We start from the raw sequence: 20,777 nt of genomic DNA on the forward strand, positions 1-20,777 counted from the left end.
CAGATCATGAAGAAAGAGGATGGATGTAGACCTAAAACTGAAAGACAATTAGGTAAGCAGAGAAGAGAGAAGTAAACTAATTTCATATCTAGCCCGACCAAAGGGAAGCTGACAAAAAAATGTTTGATACAGTGAATGGTCCTAGAAAAGAAAAGAAAAATACAAACACATGCCTTGGATAATGTTGATCTAAATTATTATGTACTCATAGTACTGTATTTTGTCTTTGATCAGTATGACAACGCCTTAAATCTCATCTTGTCCTACAATTAGAATTTGTCAGTCAGATACTTTCCTACCTGCTCATTTATGCCTAACATTTCTCTGCTTTTGCTCTCCTCTTTACTGAATAACTCTCTCTACACAATATGATTTTCATTACCACTTTCCTCATTTGAACTTTCTTAAGCTTTAACCTGATAATTTGCATTAGTTAATGCCAGACTCTTCTGTTTGTTGCTACACTTCACAGCATTAGTCTACAGTATGCTGTTCATTTAGACTTCCCTTTCTTTACTGTATTGAGAATACAGTATAGTAAATACACTTAAGTACATCCTACCATACTGGTAAAGAAGTGTCAATAAGCTATTGGAAAAAAGCAAAAATATTTATGGTACAGAAGAAAGTAAAGGAACTAAACCATGTATTAATACTAAAATTGGAATGATGTGAAAATAAAATGTCCATATATTTGTATTTAGAATAATAAACTGGAGGGAGTCTGCTCTAGCTACAAAAACTATCTTTAAAATACTTCAACAAAGGATAATTACAGTTGACTAAAAACAAGGATAGAAAACATATAACCAGGATAAATTAAAACAATGTTTTGCACTGATTTGTAATTATCTTCATAATCATAAATATAATACTTTAGCAAACTACAGACATTCATGTAAGAAAACATCCATAAGCAAATCATGTATTGCACAAATTCTTTGAGGAAATATTGTCGCATAACAAGATACAAAAGAAGAGGATATAACAGGTACATGTAGAAAAAAATAGCATGATAAGAAGGCATAATGTATCACAAAAGAGCAAATGTATAAAACTGTTTCTAATTTCCCTATACAGTACTCCCAATATACTAGACCATGGCACAATTTTTTGTCTCAAAGAAGCTTCAGAGCTCTGCCGTACTGCTAAAAATATAAATACTTAAGAAGCTTCACAGAATTCTGCTGTAATGATAAAAATATAAATACTTAAGATTTATTTTCTAAATAAATACTTACCTCTCCATTATACATGTAGCCTTTACTGCCGCTGACATGGAAGTAAAAGCTATATTTCATTTCAAAAACTAACTTTCACTGATAAAATAAAATTCATGATAAGATTCTTATAATAGGTCCTACTTAAAACCTTGAGTTCATTGAAATAGTTTAATCCTATGCCTTTCATCTTTCTAAGCCTACCTTATACTTGAATTATAGACTTTATATGTAGCCTAATTGGAAATTGCAGTGTGACAAGACTGATGACATCAGAGCAGATAATTTGTTCCAAAGGGTTATATACAAGAATACATATCAATTATATATACTGTACAGTAACAAACAATACATTTCTCTTACAAGAAAATTTTAAAAATTACCCTTCCTTTGTGAAGATTCCAGTTTTACCCAGGTAAATCAAAGAATTTTTTATACCATCACAATGGCTTTAGAACTAATTAGACCCATTTATTTCATATTAATCAAACTCTGCAGTGTGAGTCTATCCATGCAACTCCAGATCACTTGTTAGCATACAACTGTCATTAGGGAAACCTTTTCTCTTGATAACCAGCACTTTACCCCTTCACTCTAGTATATAAATTGTACCTTCTATTTGTGTAAAATATATGGCACATTGTAAGTTACAGAGTAACAGTAATATATACATATCTTAGACAGTGGGAACAAGCTCAAATAAATGGGGAGGGTAGGCACCAGACAGGGCATCTAGTTGTAAAATTCAGCCAGAAGCAAATATGGCAGTGGGTTTTCACAAGAAATTGGATAGTGCTAAGCTGTCCACTGTAGGCAACATGCAGGGGTCTCACTTGCCCCGTGATAAATGGGTAGTGGACACCCCCAGTTAAAGAAGCAAGCCCATAGAAGAGGGAGAAGTTAAAGGCACTAACGAAGAAGAGAAATGGTAAAGCAATAGGACCAGAAGGAATTTCAGCAGAAGTGTGGAAGAGCCTAGGAGGAAGGGGAGGAATGGACATGCTGTGGGACCTACTTAGAAAATATACTGCCAAGAAAAGATAACCAAAGAATGGAGAGAAAGCTTTATTGTGCCTGTCTATAAAGAGAGGGTGACATCCAAGATTGTGAATATTACAGGAGGGATAAAGCTAATGTCTCACACCATGAAAATCTGGGAAAGAATAATGGATCAAAGGATTACGGAAGAAACATCTCTGTAGGTGAAGAACAGTTTAGTTTAATGCCAGGGAGAATGATGGGTGCAGTGTTTGTTTGCCCTTTGACAGATGATGGAAAAACACAGAAAAGCAGAAAGGACTGCACATAGTATTCACAGGCAAGGAAAAGGCTTGTGACAGAATCCTATACCAAGAGGTTTGTAGGGTTGTGTGAGCAAAGGGAGAACCAGGTTAGAAGCATTGTTATACAAACTGAATGTATACCAGTAAGCGTTGGTTTACATCAGGGATCTGCTTCAAATTCATATCTTTTTCTACGTCAGCAAGAAGATAACTTTTTCTTGCATGGATACACTCACCTGTGTAGCTTCACAAAATTTTGCTGTGATTAACAAAAATGAGTAGCCCTAAAGGATAGTTAAAGGAACTTTAGTTTGCATTATATGCCAGAGAGCTGTATGGCAATTACAAGGAAAAATTGACCCAAACTTACACAATACAATGTCCTCCCTCTTAAAATGTAAAACCCACACTAAATTTGAGTCCATCTATAACCTCAATGTTCGACGTCTTCTGAGTGAAGTGAAAGAGGAAAACTTCATGAGATTCTTAAATTTGAGGCTTCGGTTTTCTGTCTTCTCCATCGCTTCCTGAGGACACCGCTCTTTATACACTTCTGGATAAAGAGATTTGAACTGCAAGGAAGCATAATGATTGTTAGTGTATAATACAATGGCACTTGTGTATGTAAACTGACAAAATAAAAAATACATTACATTTCATTTATGAGGGTAAAGCCATGTAACCTTGAAACCCTCTGCTCAAAATATGAAACTATACTTGAATGTCAAAGGAATGTGGGAGATATGGCAAAATTTTGGAAGCAAACTTGAAAAATGTAACTTTTAAGAATGATATAGCAACTGTTTCTTCCAGATCATTATAGTAACTTGTTCAATTTTGGTATTACGCACTAAACTGCATACAACTTTTGTTTTTAAAGAATTTGGAATAAAAAAAATTGCATACATCAAATTCCAAAGAGAATACAGTAACACTTCAACTTGATAGACTTTTGTACTTTTCAGCTGCAAATTATTGTTATTTGTTATGCTACCAGTTTAGATGGGGTTTACTTTTAAATAAACCTCTTAAATTGAATGTTCAGTGTAAAATACAGGTTGGTGGTGGTTAGGAACTATGTGGAATTGCTCTAAACTAAGGTATCTAGAAAATATTCAAGGGCAGTCTATAATATAGAACCTTTTACCTATCACAAAGTCAACCTACCAAGTTGAAGTGCTACTGTATACCTGATTCTAAGATGCTAAAAAATTGAATTATTTAATATTACAGTGATAATGGTATTATGGTATTTACCTGGATTCGAAAGCAAAGACCAACCAATCTAGGTCTGAGTTAGTAAAATATGAAATTAAAAGAATGCAAATAGAAAATTAATTGCATACACAAAACCATTTTAGTATGTGGTACCAAATGTTCAGAATGTGGAAGATCAGTCCTTCCATTCATTTTCCAAGATCTGGAAATCTAACTCAAAAGAACAATTTACTGTCAATGTATTTTATTAAGTGATGGCTCAGTTACCTTCTTATAGTCCATGAAAATAGAGCACATTAAAAGACATTCTCTTAAAGACAATCTCTTGGTGATCCTTCAAATTGAGGTATACTCACAACCAGATATGAAGGCCATCTGTTTATCAGGCAACAAAGTCCATAAATCAGTACAGCATGCTGTCACCCTCACTTCTCAGTACGTACAGACAACATTCAGTCAGCAATCAATAATAATCAAGGGGAAGGGTGAGTACTCAAGTATATGCATTAGCCTACCTAGCCCTACTATAAGCATTGCAATAAGTTTCTAGCTAATTCTGTAGATGAAGGAATAATCCATTAAAAAAAGGTGAAATGTTGCCATGTCTGAAAATAACTCAAGTTCAAAAAGTATATAATTAATGTACCTTCATCAGTATAATTCACCATACACCTGGGGTGAATTATTAACATAATATGTTATGAAGCCTTATTTACTGAGTGACCTTTATCTCAAAACAAACTCGTACAATTACTGTAATCAACAAGACTACAAACTTACCTTTGCCAATTTCCTTGGTGACCATGTTTCAAAAAAAAAATTTCACCCATATCTTAACTCCTTATCATTATCAGACTTTCTTCCAGTAAATTTTTATTTTTTCAGACAGACAAGTAGTCTATCCTTAGTCACTTACATTTTCTCAGTTTTCTAGCAGAACTAATTCCCAAGGCATTAGGATAAAATACTTAACTGTAGTAAATGAAAAACTCAAAGTACTTGTTTCACAACTAACCTACTACCATATTTACATTAGCCCATATTCCAGATTTAAGACTCGTCTGCTGGCTAGGTATACCAGAACAATGCATGAGCCTCACAGATGCCTATGTTCTAGATATTAAGTCTAAAATGCTGACAGCAAGCTTTGTTTATAAACATGGTGTCACATTTCTATCAGATAATTACACTAATGATTATTGCCATTTATTTATGTCTATTTCACTGGTCATCAATGAATTTAAAAAAAAAAAAAAAAAAAAAAAAAAAAAAAAATCATAAATTTCTCCTACTGTATTCTCTCTCTCTCTCTCTCCAGTAGACAGGGTTTTTGTCACATCGCTCTCCCATAATGGATGGTACTTGATGAAATGATTTTTAGTTTATGGTACAGTGGAGCCTCAACATAAGAAAAATCTAAATATGAAAGCAAAGACTAAGATTTTTTTTTGCTTCTGTATACGAAAATAATTCAGGTTACGAAAGGGTGTACTGTCAAGTCCGAGATTCGCCCGGACTGCCGAGAACAATTTTAAAACTCGCGCGCCGCTAACTCAGTAGACTCGCCACCATCCTCCCGCTCTCCCATTGGTTCCTGATGCTAGTCACTGCCGTAAGATCCTGCTCTCCTATTGGTTAGCATCTATCCCATCATGCCTCTACGTAAAGGCATTGTTTGGCCACTTCGTCGCATCAGCGTTATCGTATGCACGCGGAATTCGTTCGTTACATATACGTATTTCATTAGTTAACATAAATTCGTGTAAGTGATTACGCTTTCCACTTGTACGTACGTATACTTTATCAGTTGTGTGAACTTAATTAACTTATTAGCCATGGGTCCCAAGAATGTTGCTGAAGTTCACGGAAAGAAGAGGATGCTTTCTATGGAGACTAAGATGGAGGTAATTAAGAAGTATGAAGCTGGCTTGTGATTGAGTGTGATCGTAAGGAATACGGCCGAAATCCATCGATGATAGGCACCATCCTTAAGCAGAAGGAAGCCATCAAAGCAGTTACACCTTCCAAGGGCGTGACTATTTTGTCCAACAAGAGGAGCCACGTGCATGATGAGATGGAGAGGCTGCTTCTTGTATGGATTAAAGACAAAGAAATCGCTGGCGATATGATAACCGAGACGGCAATCTGCCATAAGGCCAGCGCTATTTTCGGTGATCTGATTGCCCAGGCCGACGACGACAGAGGAGAAGGGACATCGACGCCAACCCCAGACTTCAAGGCTTCTCGTGGGTAGTTTGATAAATTCCGTAAACAGACTGGCATTCATTCAGTGGTGCGGCATGGGGAGGCTGCCAGCTCGGACACAAAAGCGACCAAAGCCTCTATTAACACATTCGATAAGATGACGATCAAGGAAGGCTACAGTTCTCAGCAAATCTTCAACTGTGACGAGACTGGCCTTTTATGGAAAAAAATGCCTCATCGGACATACATCACGGAGGAAGAGAAGCTACCCGGGCATAAGCCTATGAAAGACAGGCTTACACTCGCACTTTGTTCCAATGCCAGTGGGGATTGTAAGGTCAAGCCCCTACTTGTGTATCATTCGGAGACTCCTCAAGTCTTCAAGGCCCACAAAAGTGCTAAAGAAGCTTCCGGTGATGTGGAGGCTAATGTGAAAGCCTGGGTAATGAGACTTTTGTTCACCGAGTGGGTAAATCTGTGTTTCAGCCCGACAGTGAAGAAATTCTTGGAAGAGAAGCGCCTCCCTCTGAAATGTCTGCTGTTGTTAGACAATGCCCCTGCTCACCCTCCTGGCCTCGAGGAAGATATCCTAGCGGAGTATTCTTTTATCATGGCTCTTTATCTTCCACGTAACACCACCCCTCTCCTCCAGCCCATGGACCAGCAAGTGATATAGAACTTCAAGAAGCTGTATACGAAACATCTTTTCAAGAGATGTTTCAACATCACCAATACCACAAACCTCACCTTGCGTGAATTTTGGAAGGAGCATTTCAATATCGTCATATGCATCCGACTCATCGATCAAGCTTGGCAGGAGGTTTCGAGGTGAACCTTGAATTCTTCGTGGAGGAAACTCTGGTATGATGCCATATCCGCCTGAGACTTCGAGGGATTCAACGTGGGCGAAGCTGATGCAGATTCAGAAACAGTTGATGATCCTGAAAATGTTTCGCAACCAGATCTTAATGAGATCGTTGCACTTGGCAAGTCCATGGGGCTGGTTGTTGATGAGGATGACATCAATGACCTTCTCGAGGAGCACCAAGAGGAGTTTACGACGGATGACCTGAAGGAGGTGGAGGCCATGCAACATAATGTCGTTCAAGAAGAGTTCTCTAGCAGCAGCGAGGAGGAGGAGGAGGAGGAGGACCCTATGACAACGGCAGAAATTAAGGATGCTCTAGCTGCTTTCATAAAGTACAATCATTTGTAGAAAAGACACCCCGAAAAGGCTTACACAGGTCGTATGCTTGCGCAGTTCGATGATGTTTGTCCGAGTCGTTTCAGGAACATTGTGAAAAGCAGGCTGAAGCAAATTTCCTTGGATAGTTATTTTTTAGAGGCCTTTAGTAGTAGTAAGCAAACAGGAAGATCCAAGTGATACAAAAAAACAGAGTTGAAAGTGGTGAAAAAGAAAAGAAAATGCAAAATTTGCAAAAAAAAAAAAAAAAAAAAAAAAAAAAAAAATTTTAAAGGAAATTTAATTTTAAGTGTAAAGTTAAGTGTTAATGTTTCTGCCATTTGTTAATGTGTTTTGTAAAGTTTAGTGTTAATGTTTTCTGCCATTTGTTAATGTGTTTCGTAAAGTTAAGTGTTCATGTTTTCTGCCATTTGTCCTCCTCCTCTGTCGCCACTTTCGGAGATCGCCTCACTCGAAAACTAAGGTTCCACATTTTACTACATATGTACGTACAGTATTTCTTGTACCATGTACACCAATACACTTTATTTTACAGGTATAGTATAGGTTATGTTGGTATTGAATGGTCCAAATTGTTGTATTTCATTGTTTATTGTCAATTTAGCTTTATTATAAAATTTAACATTGAACTACATAATGAGTAGTATGCTACTTATTTATGGTTAGAAGTAATATCAATCTGGTGCTTAGAATTTTGTTCATATATTTGATAGTTATTTGATGATACTTCTTGTTTTAATGTATATTTTGGCCAATTTTGTCTCACTCATATAGAGCTGATAATTATTTGAGTAAGACTCATTAAGCAAAGAAAGTATAGTATACTATCTATTTCTCTACTTGAATTAATTGCATTATTTCCTTGAAAGTTTATTTATACATGTAATTTGTATTCTACGTCATTATTTTACCTTTGATTGCTAAGTCTGTTTCAGTGAAGTTAAAAAAAAAAAAGGGTGAAATGCTGTAGACCATTATTTTTATTAAGTTTTGGTATTTTTGTTGAAACCTAATCATTGCTTCTTTCAATACCAGGTTTGGTCTTCTCTTTCATGCCTTGTGAAAGAGCCCAGTAGCAAGAGACAACACTTCTTTTGCTAAACAATATTCTCAAATACTTCATGTGCATGAATGTAGAGATTTTTTTACATGGTAGTCTGGTTGAGATATAACCATATCATTATCAACAATATCCTTCGGGTTCCATCACTAAGTAGGGAGTTTTATTTGGCAGCTCATTTATCTTGTTAAATTATTTGCCTAAATTGTAATTCCACATAGTGTACATGATGGTTTGTGTTGAAACAATAGTCATTTATTGTAGTAAAATTAATTCAATTCCACCTAGTGTAAATGATGGTTTGTGTTGAAACAATTGTAATTTATTTTAATAAAATAAATTGTTTTAAAACAAAAAATATCGTCATTTATATCTCACCACCCTACTGATTTGGTAGCCATGCAGATGATCTTGTAAAGCAGGAAGCGGCATCTCGAGTCTTGATGACCATATGACAGATAATGTAAATGACAGTTTGTAAAGAAAATGACAGCTCCGTGTCCTGACCAGCAAGTGTTTAAGAATCTCTCTCATTGACCTAAGCCCACTGGTCTGAGCTCAACATTGAAGTCGGACAAACGCCAGACAGCATGATGAGGGCAAGATGGAGCTCCTTGTTCAGAGAATTTTTAATGATCCTACTATACCTACTTTCCTTGTTTAGAACTGGAACTAGTCTCTTCAAACAACACAGCAATCATGCCTTTTTATGAAAACATTCTTATAAAAATTAAGAAACAAATGCTCACAAAATAAAGGCTATTAAATGATTGAAATGTACACTGCAACACTAAAAACAAGTCATGCATTTTTTACTATTTCTGAAGTAACTATATTCCTGTCAAAACTAATATAACTTTATGAACTGTAATCACAATACACATACCTCTTTCAATTTTTTTCTCTTTTCCTTATTACTCAGCTTGTCATTCATAAGGATTTGATCCAGGAGTTGTACTAAAAATTGTTGTGAGCCCGTCAAACGCTGTCGCTCATACTGTTCCTGGGAGACCTGCTGGCAATAAGTGAGTGTCATACTCCTGTCCCACAGAGTAGAATCGTACACAATCTGCAAAGGAACACAAAGGCATGCTGCTGTCCACCCAAAAAGCAATTACAATACATTTTAAATATGCAAAGCTCCACTGCCACCAACAGCGACTACAAGGACACTTGAAATGCAAAGCATCATAGCTACCAAATCCTACGTCTACAATTATCTATTTGAATGACCACGGTAAGGTATAAAGTACAGTGGCAACTTGCTGGCATATTGAAGCACAGTATGGTAAAACCTTTCCCAATGCACATCTAATACTATACAAAAAGCTACATAAAAGACAGTACTGTACTTAAAGCAAAGTAATAAACAATAATGCATCAAAAGGAAGCCCCACACAATGTGAACAAGATTGGCTTTTCAGATTCTATGTAGTATATCACTATATCACTTACAGCAAATATGTAAATAGCACTGTAATGCATAAAAGGATTTTATTATTAAACACAGCAATTACATCCAGCTTAAGAACATTTTTCAAAATAACTTTCATTTACGAATTCTATCAATGTATTCTTCAAGGGTTCACAATACAATTTTTTTTTTTTTTTTTTTTTTGCATAAGGATATGGGATACCCAGTTGTTTGGTGTCAGGCAGCCACCATTTAAAATATTGTTTCAAAGGTAGCCCATCTCAATAATTAAATCCACAGAAATACCTCAGCCAAGAGCCTTTTGAAGGCATTCAGAAATAATTATGAGTCGGTCACTGATAATTAGCTATAACTCCCAAAAATTAGAGGTCATAATTAGTTTAGCCTGGTCATTCAGTGGGTTGGATTTTAAAACACTGCAGTGAAGTGTATACATGAATGATAAGTATATAAATAAACCTGTTGAGAAAAATATAAATGTTACAAATAAATTTTATTTGATAAATACTTACCTCTATACTATTATGGTAGCTGAATTTTCCACTTACACTAATTCAATTCTCATAATCAAGAGGTATGTTTAATTAAAAAAAAAAAGGAATAATTCTTCTCAAGTTCGAAACTTGTCCTTTGGCCAGTGATGACAATTAATGCTACTAGTTCATGTGGTTCATGAATTATTTTGGTCACTTTATTTCATGCAATGCTCATATGAAATTGGAAAACATTCATCTCATAAGCTGTATATAAACAGGTCATAAAACAATCACACTTAAATCTGCAAACATTTCTAGCTGTGATAATGATTTCCTATTGCCTATTAGATCACTCTTTTACTTTACTGATCAGTGACGCTGACACAAGCCTCCACAGTGTGAACAGATGTTACTGTGTTTGTATAAATACTGTACATAAATCTGTAAACCATAAGTCCATGAACAAATATTAACTGTGCATTATCTTCTTTGACATCCACATTTTTATTTCATTAAGAAGTTTTAAAAAGATTTAAGTCTTCATAACCATTGTACATTATAGTAGTGCTATTAATTTAAAATAAAGTTTGTTTGAAACAACATTGAAAATCACCTCAAAGAAAAAAAATTATATTTTACATAAACTCAAGTAATTTTGTGAGATCACCTTTAGCCACTATAATTAATTGTTTTATTACTTCTGTTCCCTTTGGTGTCCTCCCACTTAGCCTTCCAACTTCCTTAGCTTTAATATGCTGCACTTTACAGTTATCATTTAAGAGGAAATCTGCCAGAGAATTTAGTTGTTATATAAGAGAAAATCCTCCAGACAATTTACAGTTGTCATTTAGGAGGAACTCCTCTAGACAATTTACATTTGTCATTTAAAAGGAAATCCTCTAGACGATTTACATTTGTCATTAAGAGGAAATTCTCCAATTTACAGTTGTCATTTAAGAGGAAATTCTCCATTTACATTTGTCATTTAAGAGGAAATTCTCCAATTTACTTGTCATTGAAGAGGGAATCCTTCTCACTAGTCCTACATAAGATCTCAATACATGACTAGTAGTCATTAAACTACTTCATAACATTAATCTTAAGAACTATTGTGTGTAACCCAATCTGCAGTGCCTACATTCTGCTGAGATACCATGGTGTCACAATGGCAGTGCATAAGGCCTTTAATTCCCTTTCATGTTAAGCAGTAGATAATATTTCTTGAAGTGTTACTGATGCTGAATTGCACTAAAAATTTAGGAAAATGCAATGCTCCTTTTACATACCATTACATTAGTGCTCATTACTTCCACAGTTGCTCTATGTAAGCTTGTTTATTCCAGTTGCTCTATGTAAGCTTGTTTATTCATTTTTTTATTTGTCATCCTCTCTATACATTCAATTTTTTTTCATGTATGTGTATTTCATGCTGTTGAAGTTGATTGTGCAGGTAATTGTCCAAGAGTAAGGCTTAGCCTTACCAAGAAAATTTCCTAGTTTCAATACCGGATTCTAAGTACTTATCCTACACAAAATAAGTGAAGCTATGTGCCAGAAGTACCTAGGCAGAATGCAATTCTTTCAAGTTGATATGTGTGCTAACAATTTTGATAAGTCTGAGAGGAAAGATTAAGAATTCTGAGAGAGAAAACAATTATAAGCATGAATGATTCCACCCTCTATTGCAATTTTGGCTAATGACAACAGGAAAAATCCAAGTGAATATCACTTTAAATAAAACCACCACATATATGCCATGAAATATCATATCATCAGTGTGTATGTGCACCTTCACCGTGCCAAAGCTTAAATTACTATATATTTGTCTCCTCACCACCATCACCATTATTTGGGGGGTCACCTTGAGTCTGTGACCATTATATACAGCATGAACCCACCACCAACCCAAAAGCAAGCAAAAATGACCTTACAGTACTCCTGTGTCCCTGCTGTTATCAGTTTAATTTTTAAACTGACTTTTTATATTTTATGTAAATGAAAACCTGAATATGCATCCAGTGTATGTACTAGATTTCCGTAGATTTTCCTAATCATTAGACGGTTCGAATACATAATTTTCAATACCTAATGGCAATCCAAATGATTACTCTCGTCATTAAACTATTCAGTTAACATGTTAAGGTGTCAAAATGTACATATATGATTTTGAAATGACAAAAATGGAAGACAATTGATACCTTTTATCACAAAACTGCAAGGAAATCTTTTTGGATTTCCCTCTCTAATTACTTCTCATCATCATTACTGTTTTAACAATGGCTTTTTTCTTTAATGATTAGATATTAAGAGTTCTCTTCACTGTCATCTGCCATGCACGGTTTTGCCAAAATTCGCAACCTAAAAATTACTGCAAAATATTCACCTCTGTAACTTGGTATTATGTTAGTCCAACCTAAGGTCACCTTAATCATGCTATCCCTGATCCATGAATCAAGCATTAGTGACCTACTATGTTCTCTTCATTGAGGCAGTATTAGCAGTACCTCAAGTATTCCAAAATGGCCTCAAGCATATTTAGTGCATAGTCAATAAACACATTCAGAATATTTGTGTACATAATTTTCTCCAGTTACCAGATGTGCAACATTATAGTGTACATTATTCACCTGTGCCATATACTATAACAAAGAATAAAGATTCCATTTAGTAGTTTGCTTCCACTGAACTAGCATAATTCCAAACCTCAAGAAAAATATACCTGATGCTTGCAAACACTTCAGTATGCCAAACATTCCTCCAACTCTCAGAAAAGTAGAAAAAAAGAAGGGTCAAACAACCCATCTCATCTATTCAAAAAGTAAGAATAAGACTGCATCCTTTAAAATAGTGCCTAGAACGCTTTTTCACCTCCCTAGGATGATGAAATTACATTCTTCAACATTAAGAAGCTATGCATACTACCACGAGCACTTCTGTGACAGGAAAGCATTATAGGAGTGTTTCCAGGAAGAAAGGATTACAGTGGTTGAACAATTTGGAATGTTCTGAAAGAACTTGCTGAAACATTTCATTCCAACTATCATCCAATAAGCATCACCATTTCGTTGCAATAATAACTTTTTACAAGCCTATCAATTTCTATGACTTCCCAAATGTATCTGTCCTTCCCAAATGTTTAATCTGTGAAGCAATTTCCCTTTCAAATGACAGAATTATTGTTTTGCTAGCCACTAAAAAAGAATCAGTAAAAGCTACGTAATAATAGCTCTTATCTTCAAGCATTTAGACTTTTCAGTGAAAGCCAATTTTCCTTTCTAATGACCAATCTTTTTTAGAAAAAATATATAAATGGAATTTACCATCTTACTCAGGTTTCAAGACTATTTTAATGTTCTTGGAAATAACATCTACAATTAGTCAGGCCAGCAAGAAAAAAAAAACCAAGTTGAAAAAAATGCACCTGGGGTAGAAGCTTCCATAAAACTTTAGCTTCAGTGTATAGTGCAAGACACAGTATGCTATAAACCCACACAGGACTATTATCAGAAAAGAATATACAACTGTATTGTACAGACAAACAGGAGTTAGACCTCAAAAAGCATAGTCTACATCATATAAATGAAGTCATGCAGTGAATATGAGATGACTATAAATTCTTCCAAAGGCAAGTACATGGAGCAACTGGTAACTGGTTTCTCAGGAAATATACTGTATGTGATTCAGTACTAACATAAACCCCTGTTTTCTCTGAGATACATATGTGGATACAAATGACAATGACTGAAACCTAACCATTTAACAAAATATTCCAAAATATATCTACACTTGATTTCCATGCATATTCGTTACTTGTACTATTATTCTGGTTCCATGCATGTTTTCTTACAGAATAAAAACTCAAAGTAGCAGCATACATCTCTCTTACAATTTCAAGTAAATCGACTACATGTGAAACAATCACTACGTATATGGTAATACTGTAACTCTATCTTGTAATGATGTACACTTCTAAATGCTACAGGGTGGGCAACCAAGTACTCTTATCTGGCTAAGACCTGGACAAAGAAGATTGAAAAGCATAGGTTCTAAACCTAAACAATGTGCTACTGCCTTTCAAATAGAAAAAGGTTGTAGGAGTTGTGGAAAACTAGAGGATGTAAGAGGGATTAAAGGAAAATAACTGCTGGCATATTCATTCAATTATGTTCCTTGATGTGTTACCAAACTCATATAGACTAACTACTGGTGTGCATATAAAAAAAAAAATACCAAGGAAGAAAAATGTCTAATTTTCTCATCTGTATGAAAGAAGTTAAGCACTTTTCTGGAAACAACGTACAAGCAATCCAAATAGAAGCAGTGGCATGATAGTAAGTAAACTATCCAAACTGCTTATCATAGCGCCAATTATCAATAAAATAACAACTGTTTTCAAAACTATACATTTACACAAAAAAAACACATAAGGCACTTTATGACAAAAATGCAATGGAAATTTTGATCAATTGCTACAGACACACAAGTCCTACAAGCACCACAAAGACCATCTCACTTCCACCACTCACACTGCTGGATAGCATTCACTTTTAACATGTTTCACTTATGAATTGCTAAATTACACCCACTCATTCAACAATGACAAGCTATCAAGAAGCTGCTTGCTAGGCAAAATTTTGGCTACTAGCCACCCATGTCCATCTCTATCAAAACCCAATAATGCAGGAACCATCAGTGCAAGACTCAACTGTATGAGTGTAATGGTAGACATGTTACTTAACATTCTCCCTTTTAAACAATGATCTCTTATTTAATGATAAGTAAGCAAACTGTGAAAAAAAAATATATGCTAAATTAAGCTTAATAATAATAGAAAATAAAGACATGGTTGGCAATGTAACATTACCCATAAGCATTAGCAGACAACCCCCACCCTCTAAAATCTAGAAAGCTCATTCATAACCAGTAACCAGAGCTACATTATAATTTTGGTAGGTCCACTCACTACCATACCTACAAACTAAGAATTATATCAAATACATAAGGCTTATATGAATTTGTGTACCAACTACACACTGTTCTGCTTTATGATTTGTTTTCAAACCATACAGTACAAATGAAAACTAGAAAATAAATTCTAAATTTATCTTTGAGTACACAAATTCCTTTTACCTGGCTACGCTGCATTTGTGTAAGTTTACGATGCACCACAACTGCCATATCTTGTGGAGGACGCATAATCTCTTCATGGTTGTCCATCATAAAAGATACAATTCGCAATGACAAAAGTTCATCATAGTCAGCTTCTTGACTACACAGAAGGATACTACGTGTAAAAGTATCAAGAACCTGCAAAAGTATTTAGTCATTTTAAGAACAATAAGCTAAAAGAGAGTCAAAAATGAAAATATAAGTGATAGCATTCAACATTTTTATATTTTGCCAAAATACTGTAATTTTAAAGAAATCCCACAACAATTCACATATTACAAGTATTACCCTTAGAAAATAACACTATCAACCTTTACTGGTAAAATCTAGGTACACGAAGGTCATGAATCTCTACAAGTACTGAATGTAGATTGACATGCGACTTACAGGCTGCTGAAGAGCAAGCACCTGTGCCAGCATAAGCTGGCTGAATCTAAGTAGCAGATCAACAAAATAAGACCACACAGTGATACAATATGCAAAGAAGAAGTATTCAAACAGTCTCTCAGGTCACAACCAACAACTGGCAAACAACCACACTGACAACATTCAGGTAACTAAAACAAAATATATGTACTTTGAGATCCCTGATATAAAACACAAACATTTACCATAGCCCTTGTAGTCTGTTTATCTGAGATAGCCAGCTTTTCATTATGTGACATCTTCTTCATCATTCTCAAAAGAAGATGCAGTTTTCTACGTCGAACTGGTTCAAGCATCAATATCATGAGTTGTATGGAAGTGATGGCTGCCTCCTTCCCTTCTCTAGTTAGGAGTCCTGGTGAAAAAGAGCATACTATACAATGATATATTTTAACCAAATTTACTCATATACTTACCATTATTAGGTAGTTTAACAAAACTGATATGTCAAAAGATGATTCTTGCAGGTCTAGCTTACTCATATTTAGAATTATCAATCACACTGTTTAAGTACTCCTATACTACTACTATTTTTTTTTTTAAATCAAAGCAAAAGGAGTCCATAAAATAAATTTCTGCCAACAAATACATTATCCATATTTAGCAGACTACAGCACCAAGATTCATCAATTTAACTCCATACACTGGCAAAACAACTAAGGTGTCTGGTGCTTAAAATATGTTTTCTGCAAGTAACGGAGTAGACAAGAAAGAATCAGTTTTACTTTAGACCAGGCAATAAAGTACAAGCTCTAGGAAGTAAGGCTGTGATTCCCCCGGCAAGATCTTCCTTGCCAGCTAAGAATCATACAGTATTTGAATTGGCAATTATATTAATGAGGTTGTAATTTTTTTTATTATAATTTTAATACACAGCAAAGGGATTTTACAGAAGAATGAAGTAATATTTCTTATGACTACCATGTATGCATTTGAGCGAGTTCTTTATCATAAACATGTTAATGTTATAATTTTGGTAAAAAATCATGCACATGAGCCAAATTCCACCAATGCATTTATTGTGAAATAAGATGCAATTAATGCATTCCAAACTAAGGCTAAAGCCCATGGTTAACACATTAAGTATCCAAAGACTTAACTGCACACCAAAACAATAGGCAATAAATATGTAACTGGTGTATAGCTAAGAAATGCAAAAACAGATACTTAGAGAAAACGTATCACAAAAGGATGTATATATATTTTTCATTGTTATTACCAAAATGAGTTCAGTTTTCACTATTTGAATGAGAGCATATTACTCTACATACTTTGAACACAAAACTTTCCATATGAATTCAAAACATATTTGAAAACTTTGTTTTTAAAATAAATTTATTAAAAAGTACTATATGTCTCCTTCATTAATGAAAACTCTAGAAAAATAGATGAAGGTGAGAACCATAATTTTAATCATCATCTGGGTAATCCTTCTCTCATCATCCCATTACAGCACCCCAGTGTCATGATGGGACGAATTTTCCCTATATTTTACCTTATGCTCCGATCAGATCTTCTCTCTTAATTACTATCAGTCTTTGGACTAAATTCTGCTATACATTCTTGATGTCAGAGCTAAATCAAACAATACACTGATTTGTCCCTTCTAAGAATTTCTGTGAGAACCTTTCTTGATAAAAAAAACATGCCTATACATAATGGAGTTATATTGATATAATTAAATCTAAAAAAATCATATGCTCCAATAAACAAAATCACACATAGAATGTGCTTAGCCTTTGCAACAGTTTTGTCTCAGTGAGGTCCTGTTCAAAAGCAAAGCATATTAAAGCAAAACAGAAAAGAAAATGTTCATGTTTACAGGCAGTGAGTTATAAATTTACTTCAGGCTTGACAATCAGTTATGGTCAAACAATGAAAATCAGTAAATGGTAATTGTTAACAATGGTTTGTCCTTCTTTTTCATTAAAAATTTGTCAGCACTCTCAATAAAAAAGTATTTTGGTATCAGTAATAAAAATTTAGATAATGCAACAATATTCACCCAAGGACATGAGGTTAGGACCTTACAAATTTCTTCCAAACTGTGTAAATGTGGCTAATTTGTTAATCAGATCACACATGACTTGGTGTTAGAGGCAGAGCTTTATGAAAGGGTAAAATGTCAAAAATCAATAACATGCAATTAGCAGCTGAAGCATACCAGGCAAACAAGCTTTGCTCCCAAAGAAACTTTCTGTCCCTCTTTTCCTTCCAATCAGCCGCTTACTTGGGGAGGAATGATAATGACGCCACACTCCGCCCTGTGCGTAAGGTGGAACCTGTCCATAAGGGGTCCTATCAGCCCAACCATCACTGAGTTCATTGGCTGAGAGAGAAAGGCGCTTTGAAAGTTCTACATCAGCTGAAGAAGTGGATGCTTCGTTCCCTGTAAACATATGAAGCATGTCAATTAGCCATGCAAAAACCACTTGATATAAAAGTATGATGTGACAAAAGAACCCTCCATAGAAGTAAAGTATTATCTACTCTATTCAAAACTTCATTTTCTCAGTGTTGTTATATGAGCAGTCACTGAAAATTTTCTTCAAAAATCACTTTGCAACACCACCAAAATAGACTAACCTGAGATACCTTACAATAATTAAATCCACTGTTATTATTTTAAGTTTGAATTTACTTGCTAATAAGAACAATAAGGACTAGTCTTAGTAATGACACTAAGAAACAAAATAAGAGATTACAGGTGGAAAAAATAATAGCTTCCTTACCTACAGCTTTGTGAGAAGAACAAACACTGTCACTGTCCCTAATTGGACGCCTTCCTCTTTCTGAAAATGGATGATCAGGTAGAGTTGGTGTATTATTTCTGCTTGCGTGTGAACATACAGAATAGTAAATACTATTACCAGATGAACCAATGGAGGAAGAGGATGACAAGACATGACTGAGGCAACCGTCAGGTGTGGAAATTCGACTTCGACTTTGGTTGGCAGAATCTGTGGGCTTGCAGTAACCATGATAACTGGAACACTGTGAATTAGAGGTGGGAATGCCATCATGGAGGGACAAATCTGTGTTCACAGTGGGTGCAGAAGAAATAGTTTCAAAGGAATCCATCTGGTCCACACTATGCTGCAATGGTGCTAATGCCAAATTCAAAAACCCTCCCGATTTGGTTCGGAAATGACTTGCCCTAGGATTATTCTCTTTATCAGAAACATAAGACTGAATACTCCTTACTTCATCATTATCTGACCCAGTAACTAGAACAGGGTTCATGTACCCACCAGATTTAGTTCGGAGATGACGTATCTTGCTCCCAGAATGCTTTTCATTGAGGCTTCGATTGTGATTAATTTGCTTTTGGCAAATGGATGTATTTTGGGAAGATTTTCTCTTCACTGAATCCAACAATCTATTAGCCAAAGATTTATAAGGATTGCTACTGACTGCAGGAGATTCAGAGGGTTTCTGAGAGGTGTTACACTCGACTAGACTTCGCAAATTTCCTGCTGATCTTGAGCGACTTAAAGGGGAGTTGATGGGAGCTGTCACATACTTACCACTAACAGTTGAAGATAAAACACTAGATTTACTCATCATGTCTAAGGCATCTGTCATATTTTCTCCCATAGTAGTATCCCAAGGGTAGTGAATGTCAGAAGAATGAACATCCAGTCCTGCTAAAGATGTTACTGCGATACTCACGGGTCTTGGGCGGGAATTTCCAATGTTTCTTTCCCTATCTTTCAAGTGCACAGTGTCTACAGATTTCTGAGGAATGATACGAGTTTTTGGGCTATCAGATGTAAAGGCTGTCTCAAAGCAACAGTTCTGAGGCAGAGAAAATCCTTCAATTTCATTACTCTTAAGAATATTGAAGTTTTCAACAGCTGTTTCTTTATTCTCTTTCTTCATTCTCCTGGCAAGATCATTTGTTTTCACAGATCTCACTGTCTCTGCTTGTTTTGAAACTACAGATTCACCAAAAACTTTCGCAGGGAAACTGCCATTTTTAGACTTATCTAAGTTATTATAGTAAAGCCCAAGACTAGAAGTTTCACAGCTCCCTTCTAAAAGAGTTGGGTACAGATTATCCTCTTTGAAATCTGTGTAATTTTTCAATTTCTGCAACTTCAGTGACTGAGGGTTTGACAAATTCTCAAAATCCTTATGAGGGAGTACAGGAGTATAAAGTTCACTTCCAACTTTCTTTTCTGATTCTACCCTTCGATACATTTTAGTCTTGCTGTGATGTGAGTTATTCGCATCGTAAGCGAGGCCTCCAGTTTCCAGACATGGGGTGGAGGTTTTCTGTTGGCTGGAAATACTCATATTCAAAATCAGATTTTCCACAGAGTCACTTCCTTCCAGATTGTTGTGTATGTAGCTCCCTTCATTTCCTTTACATGTCACACTACTTTTCCCATCTGAACTGGATGATCTACAAGCAATATCTAAAAATTCAGCTCCAATATATAGTCTGATGACGGCATCATACAGCTCACAAGGTACTAATGGAACCACCTGAAAAAAAGAAGAAAATCACTTTACTGGGGGAAATTTGAAACTACCAGGGGGGAAATAATTACACTACCAACTAAATAAAAAAATCTCACTAATTTAATTCTAAAGTAGAAGAGTAAACAAAAGTCCTTTTATTTGTTACTAACCGCTCTCTATGGCTATGCGATTACACAGTTAGTTGTTACTAACCGCTCTCTATCCGCTTTACTTTGTAACTATATGTTTATCAGTATATTTGTACATTTGAAAAATAAATTAGTAAATAGTCACAGTGTGTTTTAACTACTCTTTCCCTCATACACATGAAGGGGGAAATCTGGATGGTTGAACTGGGTGGAGGGGGAAATAACAGAAAAAAGTTTGGGAACCACTGCTCTAGACTTACCAAGTAAGAAATCTGAGTCTTGGATACTTGCTAAAGCTATAAAGAATACCAATCTTAAATCTTAAAATACTTGCCAAATTTGTAAAAAAATCCCGAACAATCTTGAAAACATCTCTTTCAACACCAGGGTAGTTTGGAATGTTACACGTTGCATCTGCTGCATTCGGCCCTGTTCAAAATAGAAGAATAAAATTGGTTTTAAACA

The 20,777-nt window shown here is 35.3% G+C and overlaps 1 protein-coding gene across 4 annotated transcripts in view; it reads right to left on the bottom strand.

The window, feature by feature from the left end:
* Positions 1-830: 830 nt before the first annotated feature.
* LOC135226429 (DEP domain-containing protein 1A-like) overlaps positions 831-20,777 on the bottom strand; it is a 47,017-nt gene continuing 27,070 nt past the window's right edge. For 2 of the 4 annotated variants that reach the window (XM_064265983.1, XM_064265982.1), the window contains exons 7-13: positions 20,647-20,741; positions 18,429-20,187; positions 17,861-18,085; positions 15,882-16,051; positions 15,232-15,408; positions 9,077-9,259; positions 831-3,075 (exon numbers count right to left, since the gene is read on the bottom strand). In XM_064265983.1, the coding sequence (XP_064122053.1) occupies positions 2,929-3,075; positions 9,077-9,259; positions 15,232-15,408; positions 15,882-16,051; positions 17,861-18,085; positions 18,429-20,187; positions 20,647-20,741 (2,756 nt within the window). In that variant the 3' untranslated portion in view covers positions 831-2,928. The remainder of the gene's footprint in view (positions 3,076-9,076; positions 9,260-15,231; positions 15,409-15,881; positions 16,052-17,860; positions 18,086-18,428; positions 20,188-20,646; positions 20,742-20,777) is intronic. The other 2 variants (XM_064265985.1, XM_064265984.1) reach the window with 2 other exon arrangements.

The sequence above is a fragment of the Macrobrachium nipponense genome, chromosome 14, assembly GCF_015104395.2.
Source record: "Macrobrachium nipponense isolate FS-2020 chromosome 14, ASM1510439v2, whole genome shotgun sequence".
Classification (NCBI taxonomy): Eukaryota; Metazoa; Arthropoda; class Malacostraca; order Decapoda; family Palaemonidae; genus Macrobrachium; species Macrobrachium nipponense.